Genomic DNA, 15,046 nt, shown 5'->3' on the forward strand with positions numbered 1-15,046 from the left:
CAATATCCAACTCAGAAAAGCAGTATGACATATATACCAGCAATTTTTTTATTGATCATTATCGAACTATTTTATGTATGATAATTATATTTATTTATCGCTCTCAGTGGTTTTTCTAAACGTACGTATAATTATAAAACTGAGAGAAATAATTAAAAATGCTTTTTTTTATTTCACAAATACAATATCCATACACTTTAATACCAAATACATTGGATTTTTTACCTGATGATATTTATTTACTGAAAATTATCATGCTAAACCAAATTAAATATTTGTGCTAAAGTAGCAAAATGCTAAGGAAAATATCTCTGTTTTTGTTAGGGGTTATTGATGCCAATATGAAGAAATTGTAAATTTTGCAAATTAAGAAAATATGCAAGGGGGTACGTGTGTGTGTGTATATATATTAAGTGAAGCTAACATATATGAATGTATATGAATGTATATGCATAATAGAAAATTTTCAGAATTAAACTAATTTATAAAAATGTTTAAAAATATAGTAAATTAATGTCATGTTCCCCTTAAATATGGTGAATATTATGAATAGTGGCTTGTCCATTTCTTAATATATATATATATATATATATTAAATAAATATCCCGTTTTATATTAGCAAAAGAAAAAAAAATTCATTAATTAAACTATTTTGCCGTCATGGCGTGATGTTTATGCATAAAGAAGTATTGTGGGATGTATAGTATTTTAATCTAAAATGTTGAATTATTTTTAGCACAGTAGTTCAACAGATCAAAATCATTGATTTTCTTATTCCAACTATACATACGGGGAAAAAATAAAAAACAAAACATAACATACTTGTTTTTTTCTGTCTCTCTCGTATGGCTATTGCTCTCACCTGCGCCGGAATATTGTCAGATATATATATATATATATATATATATATATATATATATATATAATGTACACAATAATATATATGCACAAAAAGTAAATTGTAAAATTTACACTAAAATACAAAAGGTGAAAATGCAAAAAGTAACAAAAGTTGAACTTCTACTCACGAGAAGAAGATGGTGATTTTCCATTGGATTCAAGTAATGAAGAAGCTGAATCATCGAGAAATCAAGCTACAGATCAACTTCAAGAAAAAAACTCATTGAAGACAATGAGAGACAAAGGGAAAAATCTCATACTATTGAATGTGTAAAATAAAAATCTTTACATAATAACATTGCTCTTTTTAGTGCACATTCGAATAGCTAATTAGCATCCTAACCGCCAGCTAACCATTAACTAACTGTGCTGAGTTAGAGATAGTTATAACTGTTTCTGCTATGTGGTTGCATACACGTCATTACTCGATAACACATCATCTCCAACCTCATGAATCTCATCCAGGCTTGGAACCAGAGAGGCTAGTAGGGGCTAAAACTCCCTCGATGTCAGGGAGATTATTTTTTATGCAACATAAGATTTAATGGTTCCGATTTTTTTATATTTAAATTAATATAAAATAAAATATTTAGACACATGAAAGCGTGCAATGTAGTTGTGCTTGAGTGGTTAATGGGCTCATATAACTATAAAGTATATGACCTTGACCCACCATGGTTCGATGCCCGGTACATGTGTTGCTTTTACATTACATTTTTTTTTTATTAGTAATTAAAAAATATAAATTGATTATAAGACATAACAAATATATTATAACACATGATGCATGTGTTGTTTTCGCATTCTATTTTTTATTTATAAAAAATTACTAAAATTCAAAATTTTAATAAATATTTATAAAAAAAATTAAAAATCTTAAATAAATTTTTTTAGTAATTTTAAAAAAAGTTTAAATTGATAGCCTAGCAAATATATTATAACATATATGTATGTTATAATGTACCATATATGCTAAAGTGAAGGGACAAATGTTTTTTTATAAATAATAGTTTGTTTATCTATAGTGAGAGGGATCTCATATTTTTTAAAAAAATACAAATTTGAGATGTGTACTTATTAGTTAGATTGTTAAAAAAATCTCATATATTTACTACAAGTAATAACAAAAATTTTAATTATACTTTATATTTTTTAAATACGTGTATTCAAAATTTTGTTATATTAGCATATAATTCTTCATTTAAAATAATTATTTTATTGAATAATTTTTCTTAAATTTTTACACTTTGTCCTTAAGATTCAGCTCCTACTATTGTGTCCTGGTTCCGTCACTGGTCTCATCTGTTTGGAAAAAATAAAAAATAAATATCAATTAAACTAATTAACAAGGTCACATGCACAATATAACATTTTGGACATTTGGTACAGCAATGAGCTAATTAAACTATTAAAGCAATTCGTCTCACTCAGGGGCATTTTTGTAATTACCGGAAATGATGCATTACTGTCACTGGGAATCCGGTTGTCGGACGAATCGTGGAAAACCAGGGTTACATCCGAATAAACGATAACAAGAAACGTGTCCAATTGTGTATCTGGTGGGACCCGCATATTGATCTTTCATTATGGGGCCCTCACTCGCAATGCTAGCATTTGTTTTCCTTTTTTTTCTTTTTTTTTTTTAAATAAACTTAATTGTATAATAAATTAACAAAGTAAATTCCCTGCGGGCCGCGGTCCTGTGTCACGCCCGGCTCAATAAGAGTTGAGTACGGTGAGCCAAAGATCGAGAAACCCCGCCATATCGACGATAAGGATGGTTCCTCTCATACTTAAAAAAAAAATTATAAGAGGCCGTTTGGTTCCCGGATTGGGAATGAAAAGGAGTGAGGGATTAATAGAAATGAAGAGGAGTGGAGAAGGAGTGGGAATAAAAGATGTGTTTGGTTGGTAAGGTATAAGGGGGTAGTTCATTGGGAATGAGAAAAAGTAAAAAAAAAAATATGGTAAAATGACCTTTATAACCTTTATAGGATTAAATTATATTATCAGTGACATAGATAATAGAAAATAGAAAAATAGAATATTTAATATCCTATTTTGATAATTTTTTATTATTCAGATTAATAATAAGACAGAAAATAGAATATTTAATATTTTTTTAATTAAATTTTTAAGTATTGTCATTTTATTTTATCATAATTTAAAATTAAATTAAAATTTTCATTTGAACAATTATTTTTTATTAAGTTTAATAACAATACATATAAAAGAAAATGTTAATAGCATTTTTTTAAAAAAAATTAGGTATTATGTTATTTTTCCATATCACTAAAATTATCAACCGAATTATTATTGAAATTATACTATTTAATGAAAATTTGTGTTATTATATAAATTAAAATGTATTGGAGATCAAACATTTTGAGATTAGTTGGTTTTTTAGGATTATATAGTATGGGCAAAATAGGTATTTCAATACCAAAGAATGCTGAATTAGCCCAATTTTGGGAGGAGTGAAAAGCCCATGTGACTCCTCCCTCACTCCTTGCACAATCATTCATGACTACCATTACTGTATAACCAAACAAAGTAATGGGTTTAAAGAATTAATCATTCCCATTCCATGGATGCATCCAAACCGCCCTAAATGTTGTAATATAAACTATTATGTAAACTATGAAGTATGTAAAAAATTGTGGGTCATTTTAGAGTACTCTCTTTGAGTTTAAAATAAAGTGAAAAATTATAGTACATGAAAGAGACTTAGATTATTGATGAGTATTGAATTGCGTGGAGTATTTTAGAGAGTAAATTAGGACCATCAGATTGAGTTGATCCCCACTGTTTATTAGAAGGTTGAGAATTATAAATACTTTTTAAAAGTTTGTCTTTAGATATGTAGAAGAAGAATTGTAAGACAGGGGTGTAAAAGAAGATTTATTTTCAATAATTTTTTTTTTAAACTTTTTATTTCTTGGATTCTCATATTTCGTATTTAGGATAATAAAAAATGGTTAGCTAATGCAAAGAAGCCAAGCCAAGTAAGCAAAAGCTGACTTGATCTAAAGGGTGTGAAGTCCAAGTGCGTGGCACTTGGTCCTTCAAAAAAGATATATTATTTTTAGTTAGATATAGAAAATAAAAAAAATATTTATAATTGTGCCGACCAACCAACTGGATTTTTGATTCGGATTGTATAATAATGATTTCAGTGTGAAAACCGCCTTGATGTTCAACAGTGAACTGTACTGGAGACTCATCTCTCAATGATCAAAGCTAGTGTTCTTATTTTAAAATTTGTAACCGATCTTATTTTCTATTTAAAGCATAAAATAAAATTATAAAAAAAATTATGTCTTCTCAATAATAATTTTTTAAAAAATATGTATATATATTATATGTGGCAAAAGCCACTTGGTTCAAGTGGTTAACACACAAAAATAAAGTGTTTTATGTGGAGGGCGGAATGGTGAGGGTTGGAATCTTCGGTGGAGGAATTAATTCACAGGTAATATCTCAATCAACTCATGCCATGCGTTTATCGTTCTTTTAAAAAAAATAAAAAAAATTGTATATTATATGTGTTTTATTGTGCTGGCATGAGCAATTTCAATTTAAAAAATTTTAAAAACCTCAACTAGTAATTGGTAAAGTATACATGATATGCATTACAGCAGCCAAAAAAATAGCGAAATTGCTTTTACTGCATAAACCGAAACTAACCCTGTCAATATTTTTTCTAACAAAATAAAATACATATCATGTAAACAGAAAATGAAAATACAAGTTTTTTTTTTCAACTTTAAAAAACCAATAGTGTTTTTTTTGGGAGTTTTTCCTTAAAATAATTATAGAACGCATAAAAATTTCTAAAATAATAATAGTAATAATTAATAATTTTAAATAAACAAGCTTATAACAATTAAAAAGCCTTTTTTATCAAATACAAAAGAAAACAAAATGTAAAGCTTTAAAAAAAATTAAAATAATGGAACTGTAGCATTATTTATATATACTAGACAAAATCCACCACTCCGTATTGTGGTTTTAATAATTTTGAAAGTTTTGAAAAAATATTATATATAAAATATAATTAAAAATAATATAATTAAATAACTCATATAATAAAAATTATTGTTATATTTTGTTTTTAAAAGTTTTTATAAATATTTATTACATAAATAATAATTAATTTAAATAAAAATTTAAATATAATAAAACTTTAAATTTATTACGTGGAACATTTTCTTCGAGCATTCATCTATTTAAATAATATATATAGATTTACCCTGCGCGGTGTGATCAATGACACGTGGCATGCGATCATTATACTTGTTCGCTGTTAATGGCGGCAATACACGAGGGCCTGAAGTCTTAAACCCTCGCACTGCGCCCTCTTTCGCCGGAGAGAAAACCCTCACCGCTTCCCATCTCCTTCCTCGCCGAGTGCTCTGATGGCGAACCCTAGCTTGTGGATCCCCCATGTCGAAGCCTTCATCGATGACTCCCGCTCCCCGAATCAGAAGGTTGACTTCTTTCTTTCTCTCTCTCTCTCTCTCTCTCTCTCGTTTGGTTTGAATTAATTTTAGGGATACTTGTTGTTGAGCTTGGCGCGGTAATCTTACTATTATTTGATGATTGATATCTTCACATGTTGCAATTATCAGGTTTTCATCCCAGCAATTGGCATTGTTTTATTTTTTTTTCTTTTCTTGATGATTTTGAGTTGGTTTCAGTGCAAGATCCCTTTGAAATTTACCAAAGAAACTCTGGAATTCGTATGTTTTAGTAGTTTCATTTGGTTTGAATGGATTTTTGATTTTTGGGTTACCTGCTAGTTGTCATGGAACTTGACATTTTGGTTTGGCAATAAGAATTTTCATTTGCTGTTTGCTATCTTTATATGTTGCGAGTACCAGGTCTTGAATGTGGAAGTTGGCATATATATTTTTTTTTTCTTGTTCCTTTATGCTTTTGATGGGTCATTAGTGCAAGGTGTTAGTAGGTTTATGACAATTCTGTTCAAAAATATATATATATATATATATATATATATATATATATATATATATATATATATATATATATATATATATATATATATATATATATTAGAATGCATGCATTTTAGTGCCTCCATGTCAGTTTTGGTTTTAGATCCTCTTTTCTCAATATATTTAGCATGTTTTTTTGTCTTATCTGTTCTTCTCATGCTCTAGCTTGAATTATTTGGGTTACAGTCAGCAAGCCTTGATGCAATTGCAGCACTTGTGAAGAAAGATCTTTTAACTCTTGAGACATTGGTAATCTCAACAACTCTTAATTGTTATCTTTTGCACAATTAGGATTGGAGTTCACCTTTTTAATTTCAGTGGAGACTACAACTTTTCTTTGTGTGCTGGTTTTTATCTATAGGTAAGGGATATGGAACTTTATCTAACTACTCCGGACCACATTATTCGTAAAAAAGGTATGGCTCCTCATTGTTATGGATTGTTATTTTGCAATCAATGTCAGTTTACAGTCATTTACATAACTTTGGATGCATACCTCCTAAGAGGCTGGGATAAATTGTGGATAGACAAGATCCTTGGTTATACCATATCCTGTGAGCATTCGCATTTGAAAAATGTATACCTATTTGTTTATGGGAAAAAGATTCCTGTATTCTTCTTTCTTAGTTCTTTTTCTCACGGCGTAATAGAAGAAAAGCAAACAGATAAATGATCAGTATGATAGAAAAATGACCATGTATGTTTAGTCTTCAGTGTCTGCAATATAGCACCATTTTAGTTTTGAATATAAATGAGCCAAATGCATGGAGCTGAGCATTTAACTGCACATGCACATAACTTTACAAGAAAGCCTCATATAACTGCAACAACTTTATTCTCTGAAATAGCTAAAACAATAGTAGCATATCTACCATGCAATGGCTGTTCTCTGTCTCCTCTCTGCTTCATTATTTTAATCATGCTTGTGCCCATTTGTGCATTTTTGCAGGTATCATTCTTCTGGCAGAAATACTATCACGTATTTCTGGGAAATCATTGAATGCTTCCACTATAGGAAGCTTGGTAGAGTTTTTCACATCAAGGCTGGTGAGTTTGGATGCATTGATTTTTTTATTTTTATTTTTTTAATTACCAACTTCTTTATTTTGCTCATGTCATACTTTCAATCATTAATCATAGTCCTTAGATATCTTTTCTGTTAGCCTTCCCCACCACCAATTTGCAGGTACACTTGTTTACGTCTGTTCTTTCCTATGATCCTTATTTTTCCATAGTTTGCTTCCAAATTTCATTCATTCTGTTGCCTTTTGAACTAACTGCAGGAACAACGGATTTAATTTGTCTAGGGATTTATTATTGCCTCATATAAGTGGAAAAATACATGTTCATGGTCATAACGAACTGAAGTATCTTGTTATGATGTGACTTCAGATTAATTTCTGTTACTATGGATCATGCGTTAGCATTGAGAATGTCTTATTTACAGAAGTATCTGCATGTCTGATATACACACACTTCTTCCCAGAGTTACTTAGCCAACCTAAAATATTTGCAGTTCTTTTAACCTTTTAGGCGTCCAAACATTTGCTGTCTTGACATGTTCTGAGTGTTATACATGGAAAACATGTTCTACTGGCTTGTAGCATTTCTACTGTAATGTTACCTACCTGTTCTTGTTTCATATCCGTAGGTATTCTGACTTCTAACTTAGGCATGATCATTTCGTTGTTAAATCGCTCTGCTTAGTAAGTTTCCTCTTAAATCCCCGAAGTTGAACATTTTTCTTGATTGCCGTGAAATGCTTCTTATTGAAGCACTTTATCCTCTGAAATGGACAGTGTAAACATGAGTCCCAGTATTTACAATCACCGCTACATCTAATTTTAATCCTTAGGGAAGGAACTTGAATGTTCTCGCATGTTTCCTTTTTGTATCAGATGTACTCTAGCATTGTGGAGCATTATTTGGTTATGGCAGGTATATTAACTTCGAATTTCTTGTATTGAAGCTGCAAAACTATATTCTTTGCCATCCAGGGAATTTTTCTTGCAATGCTACATATTATCTCTATTAAACGTTATGTGATGTTCTGCTGCACATCAGGCAGATTGGCAAGCCTTGCGAGGAGCACTTATTGGTTGCCTAGCCCTTCTAAGGAGAAGGAATACCTTTGGTATGGTCAAAGGTGGCGATGCAAAGATACTGGCTGAGTCTTTTCTTAAAAATGTTCAAGTACAGTCATTAGCAGTAGAGGATCGTAAGGTTAGATCTCTTTTGTGATTTTGTTGGTGCACAGATGCACAAAAAAATTGAGAATAGTTAACAGTAACATGAAGATGCCTTAAATTATTTCAACTTTGTGCTTATGATCTGCAGCTATGCTTTGAAGTTCTTCAGTGCCTACTAGACACTTTCCCTGAGGAGATGGTGACACTTGTAAGTGTCTGCATTCTGGCTGCTACCATGTCAGCTCTTATTTAACAATCTCTATATGTAAATGTTCTCTTGCATTCGTTATCACACTCTAATTCTTGGATTGCCATCTATTCAATGGATTCCCTGCATACTCCTCGGCTCACCATGTGAATAAGGCACAACAGAACTTATTTTCTGGAAAGTTCAGTTCACGTAAATGGAAAACACGTTACATTTTATTTGGACTTCAACTATCATGACCTAATTGATTTCAATATGCACCATCTACTGTTCCACTCTTTATTATCTTAATCATCAAAATTAGACGATGTATGTCGTTCTCATCCATGTACACCAAATCTAGCAGTCAACTTCAGTGATGAGACTCATGTAGTCTTCTTGGATAAAAGCATCTACTGCTCTATGATCAACTTAACTCGCCCTTCATTGACTCCTGGGACCACTTTCCATTCTAACATAAAATGTCTATAGTTTTACAAGTTTTTGTCATAGTATTCATTTTTGAATGTAGATTTGTGTCTTCAATGTAGATGTATTTGTTGTCATAAGCTGCGCTCAGATATACATAATGGCCTTTCCTTGATATTATCTACCGTATAAACCTTCCTTTTGGATATTTGTCAATTGACAGTTGCCGCTTGCTACCCATACAGGGTTGTAATAAGCCAAACTAGGTTCTGTTAGTAAATTTTGAAAGGCTGAGAATATGTACAAGAGGTGGATCAAAAGCAAAAGATTAAAGAAGGTTTGGGGATATTTACCAAAAAGTTAAGGGTAACATAATTTTTTTTTTTTTGCCATTTCAAGGAAATGATATTAAGTAATTATTTTTTAATCAAAATTTATTTTTCCTCATGCAAATAGGTAATAGCAGTCACTCTTATTCTTTTCCCTCTATTCAAAATTTTGATCTGTTAGCTAAAATGCACCTGAGTGATGCTGCTATACTTGTGTCAGTTACATTAAGACTTAAGTGAATCTTGATCATGCTCATGTCATGTTGAGGTACTGAAGAAGTAAAAAAATGCAACCCGTTTGCTGTTATGAATTACTTCAGATATTGACTAATCAATTGCATTGGCTTATGAAATTACCTATTGGACTATGGAAAGGACTTAACTAGAAGCCAAAAAAAAAACGAGAATTTCTTTATGTCAAGTTACTACTAGACTTGTAGTGAATTCAAATTCTACTGTTATTTTATCTACTTATTTATTATTTGTTGTAGGGTGATGACCTCGTTTATGGAATATGTGATGCAATAGATGAAGAAAAGGATCCACGATGTTTGTTGCTCACATTTCATCTAGTGGAGACTCTTGTTCGGTTATTTCCAGAACCTCATGGCTTTGTTGCAGATTTTGCTAATGATCTTTTTGAGATCTTAGGCCGGTATTTTCCTGTTTATTTCACTCATGTAAGTCTTAATATTTGTTTATCATTCAAAAAATTGGCTCAGTTTGGTTCAGTTCAATCAGCATTTTAGTTAATGGTTTTGTGTCTTTCTTTCTTAACGGCTTTTCCTGCATTTCAGCTGATTCTGATGATGTAGGGAATTTTCAGAACAGGTGTCCCTGATTAAAAAACACTGTGCAAACCTGATTAACAGCTTCTTCTCAAACTCATTCTAAGGAAATCCATACCTTCCACTTTTGTAATATTTACAGATAGGACTGTGACAAGAATATGCATAAATACAAGTTTTCTCCATGCATCCTTCTTACCACTGGCCCATTGTTCTTGCTCTATGGCATTGCCCAATCAGTTTGTCATCATTGATGATCTTTGCTCTGATTCGAATCATGTGGTGTTCAGGAGCAACAAGTGATATTCTTCTTGACCCACTTCTAAGCCTTATTTCTAGTTTCTATTATGTAATTGAAGGCGCTTGTAACCTCATTTTCACGTCCTCTCCTTTCTCTTATTACTTTGTATGGGACTTCTGTAGAATTTGGGTCATGCCATCATATATTGTATTTGAGTGTCTTTTTTGGTGTTTTCTTCACCTGAAGGTCTTGATTCTATTTTTTATGTTGCTAAGGTTTATGAATTAGTCGAAACTATGGCAACTTTAACCAATTTTAGTGTTTATTGTTAGTAACTATATGCACTTCTTTTGAGTTGATGGCCAAATGCACTTCTTAAATTTGTGTCTAACTATATTCTCACCTGTTCTGCTGTTACTTTTGAGATGCATATGCTTGAGTTTCCTATTGCTGTAGTCTAAATTCTTTCTGTCCGTTACTTGGATGGGAGTTGTTACCTAGGTGCTGTTATAACCAGTGCCTTAGCATGAATTTTTTCTTATTTTTTCTTGTATGCAGCAAAGAAGCGATGATCTTGATATTAAAAGGGATGAACTTTCTGGAGGTCTGATGGTATGTAACTTGATTATTTATTTCATAGTTAATATCTTTAACATTTTTAAACTACTTTGCTGTAGGAAGTGTTCTAGTTGATTAAATCCTTCATTTTGCGGTTGAAATAGTAGGCTATGAATTTTGAGAATTACACATCTGTGTTTAATGGAAAATGGAGTGTTGGCAAATAAAGCAATATAGTCATTTATTGTGATGTGTATAATGACATGCTTCTATTTTCCAAAGTGCTGATTTATTCCTTCAGTGAGGTGCTTGCAGTTTTTACCAGACATGCTATTCTACCAATTGCTTATTTCTGGATTTATAATGCGACGAAACTAACGCTTTTATCACTACTTATGTTATTTTTTATATCATCTGCCCAAATATTCAGAGGGCCTTCTGCTCAACTCCATACTTTGAGCCACTTGCTGTGCCACTTCTTCTGGAAAAGCTTTCTTCATCTCTTCCATTGGCAAAGGTTTGTGAGAATGTTTGCTCCAGCCTCTGTTTCCCATGCAATATAATTTTTTTTACTGTTGGGAGATATTTTTGCACGCTAAATGCACATTTTTTCTTTTCTTTTTCTTTTTACAGCTTGATTCTTTGAGATATCTCAATAATTGCATAACATGCTATGGAGCTGTTAGAATGATGAAATATGCCGAAAGTATCTGGTCTGCTTTAAAAGATGCAATCTTCACATTTTCAATACCAGGTTTTTCATCCCCTTCCACAGTGGAATCTGTCAGGGAGATGGAACCCCTTGGTGATCAAATTGCAAAAGAAACTCTAGCTTGTTTGCAAACTGCCATTTCAGAGTTAAATCATCCAAAGGCTAATTCATTTCTGGGTTTGATCATTGAAGATGATGGTATTGAGAAAGCATTCAATTCAGTAAGTGGTGAAAAATGCTATGCAGTTTGTTCCAAAGAAAGCAAAAGGCAATTGCAGGCTCTTGGAAGTATCTTATCCACATCATCAAAAGTCTCGAGTGTTTGCTGTGATAGAGTATTTAAGAAATTTTTTATTTCACTTATGGGCATCTTAGAAGTTACCCCCAACAGTCCTGAGCGTTCTTTCATTATGAAGAATAATTCATTCCCCAAAGCAGTGAGTTTTGGAGCCATTTACATCTGTGTTGAACTTGTTGCCGCTTGCAGAGATCTAACTTTGTCTACTGAAGTTCTTCCTCAGCAATTTATATCAATGCATGACGGATGGTTTTGTCTACTTAAATCTTTTGCAACTCCATTAACGTGCTATCTTGGATCTATAGTGGCTACACTTGATAACTCCATATCGGTAAACGAAGACCATAAACAGGAAGTCACTGGTTATGCAGGTTACAATCTGTCATTATTTGACCTTCGCCATTTATTCCATCTGTGAAGATTTTTTGTTAATTGTAATTACTGTCCACTTCATCATTCGTTACCTGATGGTATTGAAGGTTGCCTCCTTAGTGGTGATCATTTCAAAAACATATTTTGGGGGCCAATCAGCTTGTTTCTACTACTTTAACATTTTTTAACTGAAGTCACATAAATTAAGATTTCTAATTTGTTTGCTAAGTTGATGATGTATATCTAGTTAGGGAGTAAGGGAGAACAAGATTAGCGAGACGAAGCAGTTTGTTAGAGGGATATGGAACTCTATGTTGTTCAATGTTCATTGATCAGCTGACTTAGAAAGTTGGATGATGTAGTTGTATTTTCACTGCTGATGTGGTCCATTGTTCTGAAAGAAAATGAACAGAAATATCAGTTTTGAGGTAAGTTTGTGATAGTGGACTGGACATTAATATTTCTCAGGAAGAATCTAAATTTGAACCGACCTATGCTAAATAATTCAAAAGTTTATTCTCAGAGGCAGCCTTAAATTGGCCTAGCAGTATTGACGCTTATTTCCTTGATTGTTTGCTTTACTGTGAGGCCTTTTTTTTTTCATTAGAAAGTCTTATTTTATAATTTGTTATTTTGTAGGGGTTTATGCTTATTCTTACTTGAATTGAAGTAGTGTTGTTTTAGACTTTTAATTAAATTTTTTAGGGTTTTGTGATCATATATTAACATCAAGTAATCAATGCTAAGGAAGAATGTTTGATTTGGAATTGATCTGTGTGCGCGCGCACTCACGCACGTAGATATATATACATATATGTATATATAACTTAACTAGTATTTATCTATTTAAGGGTGGAATTTTCCTATATGTTATATGAAAATTTTGTATTAGTTATTCCCAGTGCTATATTTTCAGGTTTCATCATTTTGTGCCTTTAATTTTGGTATAATTTTCCTACTGGTTTATTCTATTCATTATCTGATTTCACAAACTTAAATTTAAGGTGGACTTGTAAGATGAAAATTTCATATCTCAGAATTGATCATTACTTACTATGTTTTCATAGACTTGGTTTCCTTGGGTTTCCTGGTTATTTGTGTATTGATAATTTGTCATAGTAATGAGCTTGTCAAGAAGTTATGTGAAATCCACCAATAGTAGTTCATTACAAGGCTGCCACTTCAGGGATGTTCTCCCAGTGAAGAGTGACTAAATTTTTAATGCCGTATATCTTATTTAACCAGCCAATGTCGATTTTAATAAAAAAAAGTGTGCATAGTGTGAACGGTAGCTGGTGCATCTGAACTTATAGACTGTGAATCTTGGAGCTAACATAACGTTAAGTTGTTTCACTATAAATAAATTCCACAGTGGGAGTTTAGCTGGAAGGTATCCTTGATTGATGTTGGGTATCCGTTTGGTTACCATCAATTGGATTGGTCTTGGATGATTCAGTTAAAAGTACGTTATCTGATTGCCTAAGGAGGTCTTGCTCGAGGATGGAGAAGATTTACTTCTGAATTTTCAAAAGACGGGGATACCTCTGTTATTAACGTTACAGATTTCCAACTTGAAATAGTCTGCATGTTTGTATGCATAACTAAAATATCAAAGTCTTGCCTATTGTAAGTAGGATGAATGAATATGATCTGAATTATAAATGATATAGCAGAAGTATGACATATAAGTGGCAAAAGCGAGACTGCAATGCATGAGTTGACAGCGTTTTGCTGCTTAGAGTAGCATTTACAATGTGCAGGCCTCGAACATGGAATTGTTAATGACCCTCATCATGATCTTCTCAAGTCATTTGGTTGTTTTTGTATGGTGAACTACAATAACTTTGAGCACCTTTTTGGTTTTAGTTGATGTGAAAGCTTGAATAATTATTTTGTTTTTGGGAACCAGCAGTTTCTTCTGGCTTCTTTTGTGACATTCATCTGTCCTACTTTCATTGTAATTATGTATTAATGAATATTCAGTACATGTTCTGCACAATTTGATTGTGCTTTGTTTTTTTAATGAATATTCACAGTGAAGGGCTTGCAAGTACTTTCAACTTTTCCAGAATGTTGCTCACCTTTATCAAAGGATGTATTCAAGGACACGCTAGCTATCCTTGTGACTGTTATCAAAGATAGGCCCAGTGACACATATGTCTGGAGATTGTCATTGAATGCTTTGGTCCAAATTGGTTTATTTGTTGATAAATCCAATGATTCTCAGAAAGCAATGTGCTATGAGGAATTTGTTGTTCAAAGGTTGCTTTCGTGGTTTTCAAGTGATGATTCAGCTGTCTGCCTTGCTCAAAATTTGGAGGCTATTTGTGAAATTGGTATGACTAAGTGGGAATTTATGCTGGTAGCAACTAGATGGCTGGAGCAAGCTATGCCAAAATCTTAGATGCTTGTGTATGTTTAAGAGATGATACCCCTCTTAATAAGAGTATTCTATGACATGTTTTTGAGTTTGTTGTGATTTTATTTTCTCTTCTTTGGAATGTTTACTGATATGATACTTCTCTTTCTGTGTGTAGGTCAATGGCAAGGCCAGCTCTGCAGAGATTTTACTTTCTTTGCTAAAGTGCTACTCCCATCAAGTGCTTCCATGGTGCACATTTCTTACTTCTTATCACATATGTATCCCTTGCAACAGTTTATGATATTTTATGGTGGTCATGGTAACAAAATTTTTGTATAATATTTGTTGTCTTTTAGAAAGTTACGTGAGAAAGTTTCAACTTTCAATTATCAAAAGAATTTGGGTTTGATCACCCATTTTATTTTGATATGGCTCCCTTCTGAAGTCCCACAAAAGCAATTTTCCTCACATCTCTAAGAGATTAAATATAGGGATGGTACTCCAGATAGCCAGTGAGACAAGTAAGTTTTCACTCTATTTCTCTGGTGTCAATCACAGCTGATTGTTAGGTCAATAAGCCTTTTCTTTTCTTGGATTGTTTCATGGATCAAGACTTTGACAACGATATGATAGATGGAATATTGTTTTTACTTAATGTATGTG

General features: G+C 32.2%; 1 protein-coding gene across 1 annotated transcript; it reads left to right on the forward strand.

The window, feature by feature from the left end:
• Positions 1-5,237: 5,237 nt before the first annotated feature.
• Positions 5,238-14,716, forward strand: LOC120255154 (MMS19 nucleotide excision repair protein homolog; the record flags this gene model as incomplete). The annotated part of the gene is made up of 13 exons (XM_039263040.1): positions 5,238-5,390; positions 6,105-6,167; positions 6,280-6,334; positions 6,868-6,965; positions 7,817-7,856; positions 7,987-8,141; positions 8,256-8,315; positions 9,544-9,732; positions 10,640-10,693; positions 11,070-11,156; positions 11,273-12,020; positions 14,058-14,357; positions 14,559-14,716. Coding segments are annotated over exons 1-13 (2,079 nt in total), but the record flags the coding sequence as incomplete, so codon positions are not given.
• Between the last annotated feature and the right edge of the window lie 330 nt (positions 14,717-15,046).

The sequence above is a fragment of the Dioscorea cayenensis genome, unplaced genomic scaffold, assembly GCF_009730915.1.
Source record: "Dioscorea cayenensis subsp. rotundata cultivar TDr96_F1 unplaced genomic scaffold, TDr96_F1_v2_PseudoChromosome.rev07_lg8_w22 25.fasta BLBR01000868.1, whole genome shotgun sequence".
NCBI classification, from domain to species: domain Eukaryota; kingdom Viridiplantae; phylum Streptophyta; class Magnoliopsida; order Dioscoreales; family Dioscoreaceae; genus Dioscorea; species Dioscorea cayenensis.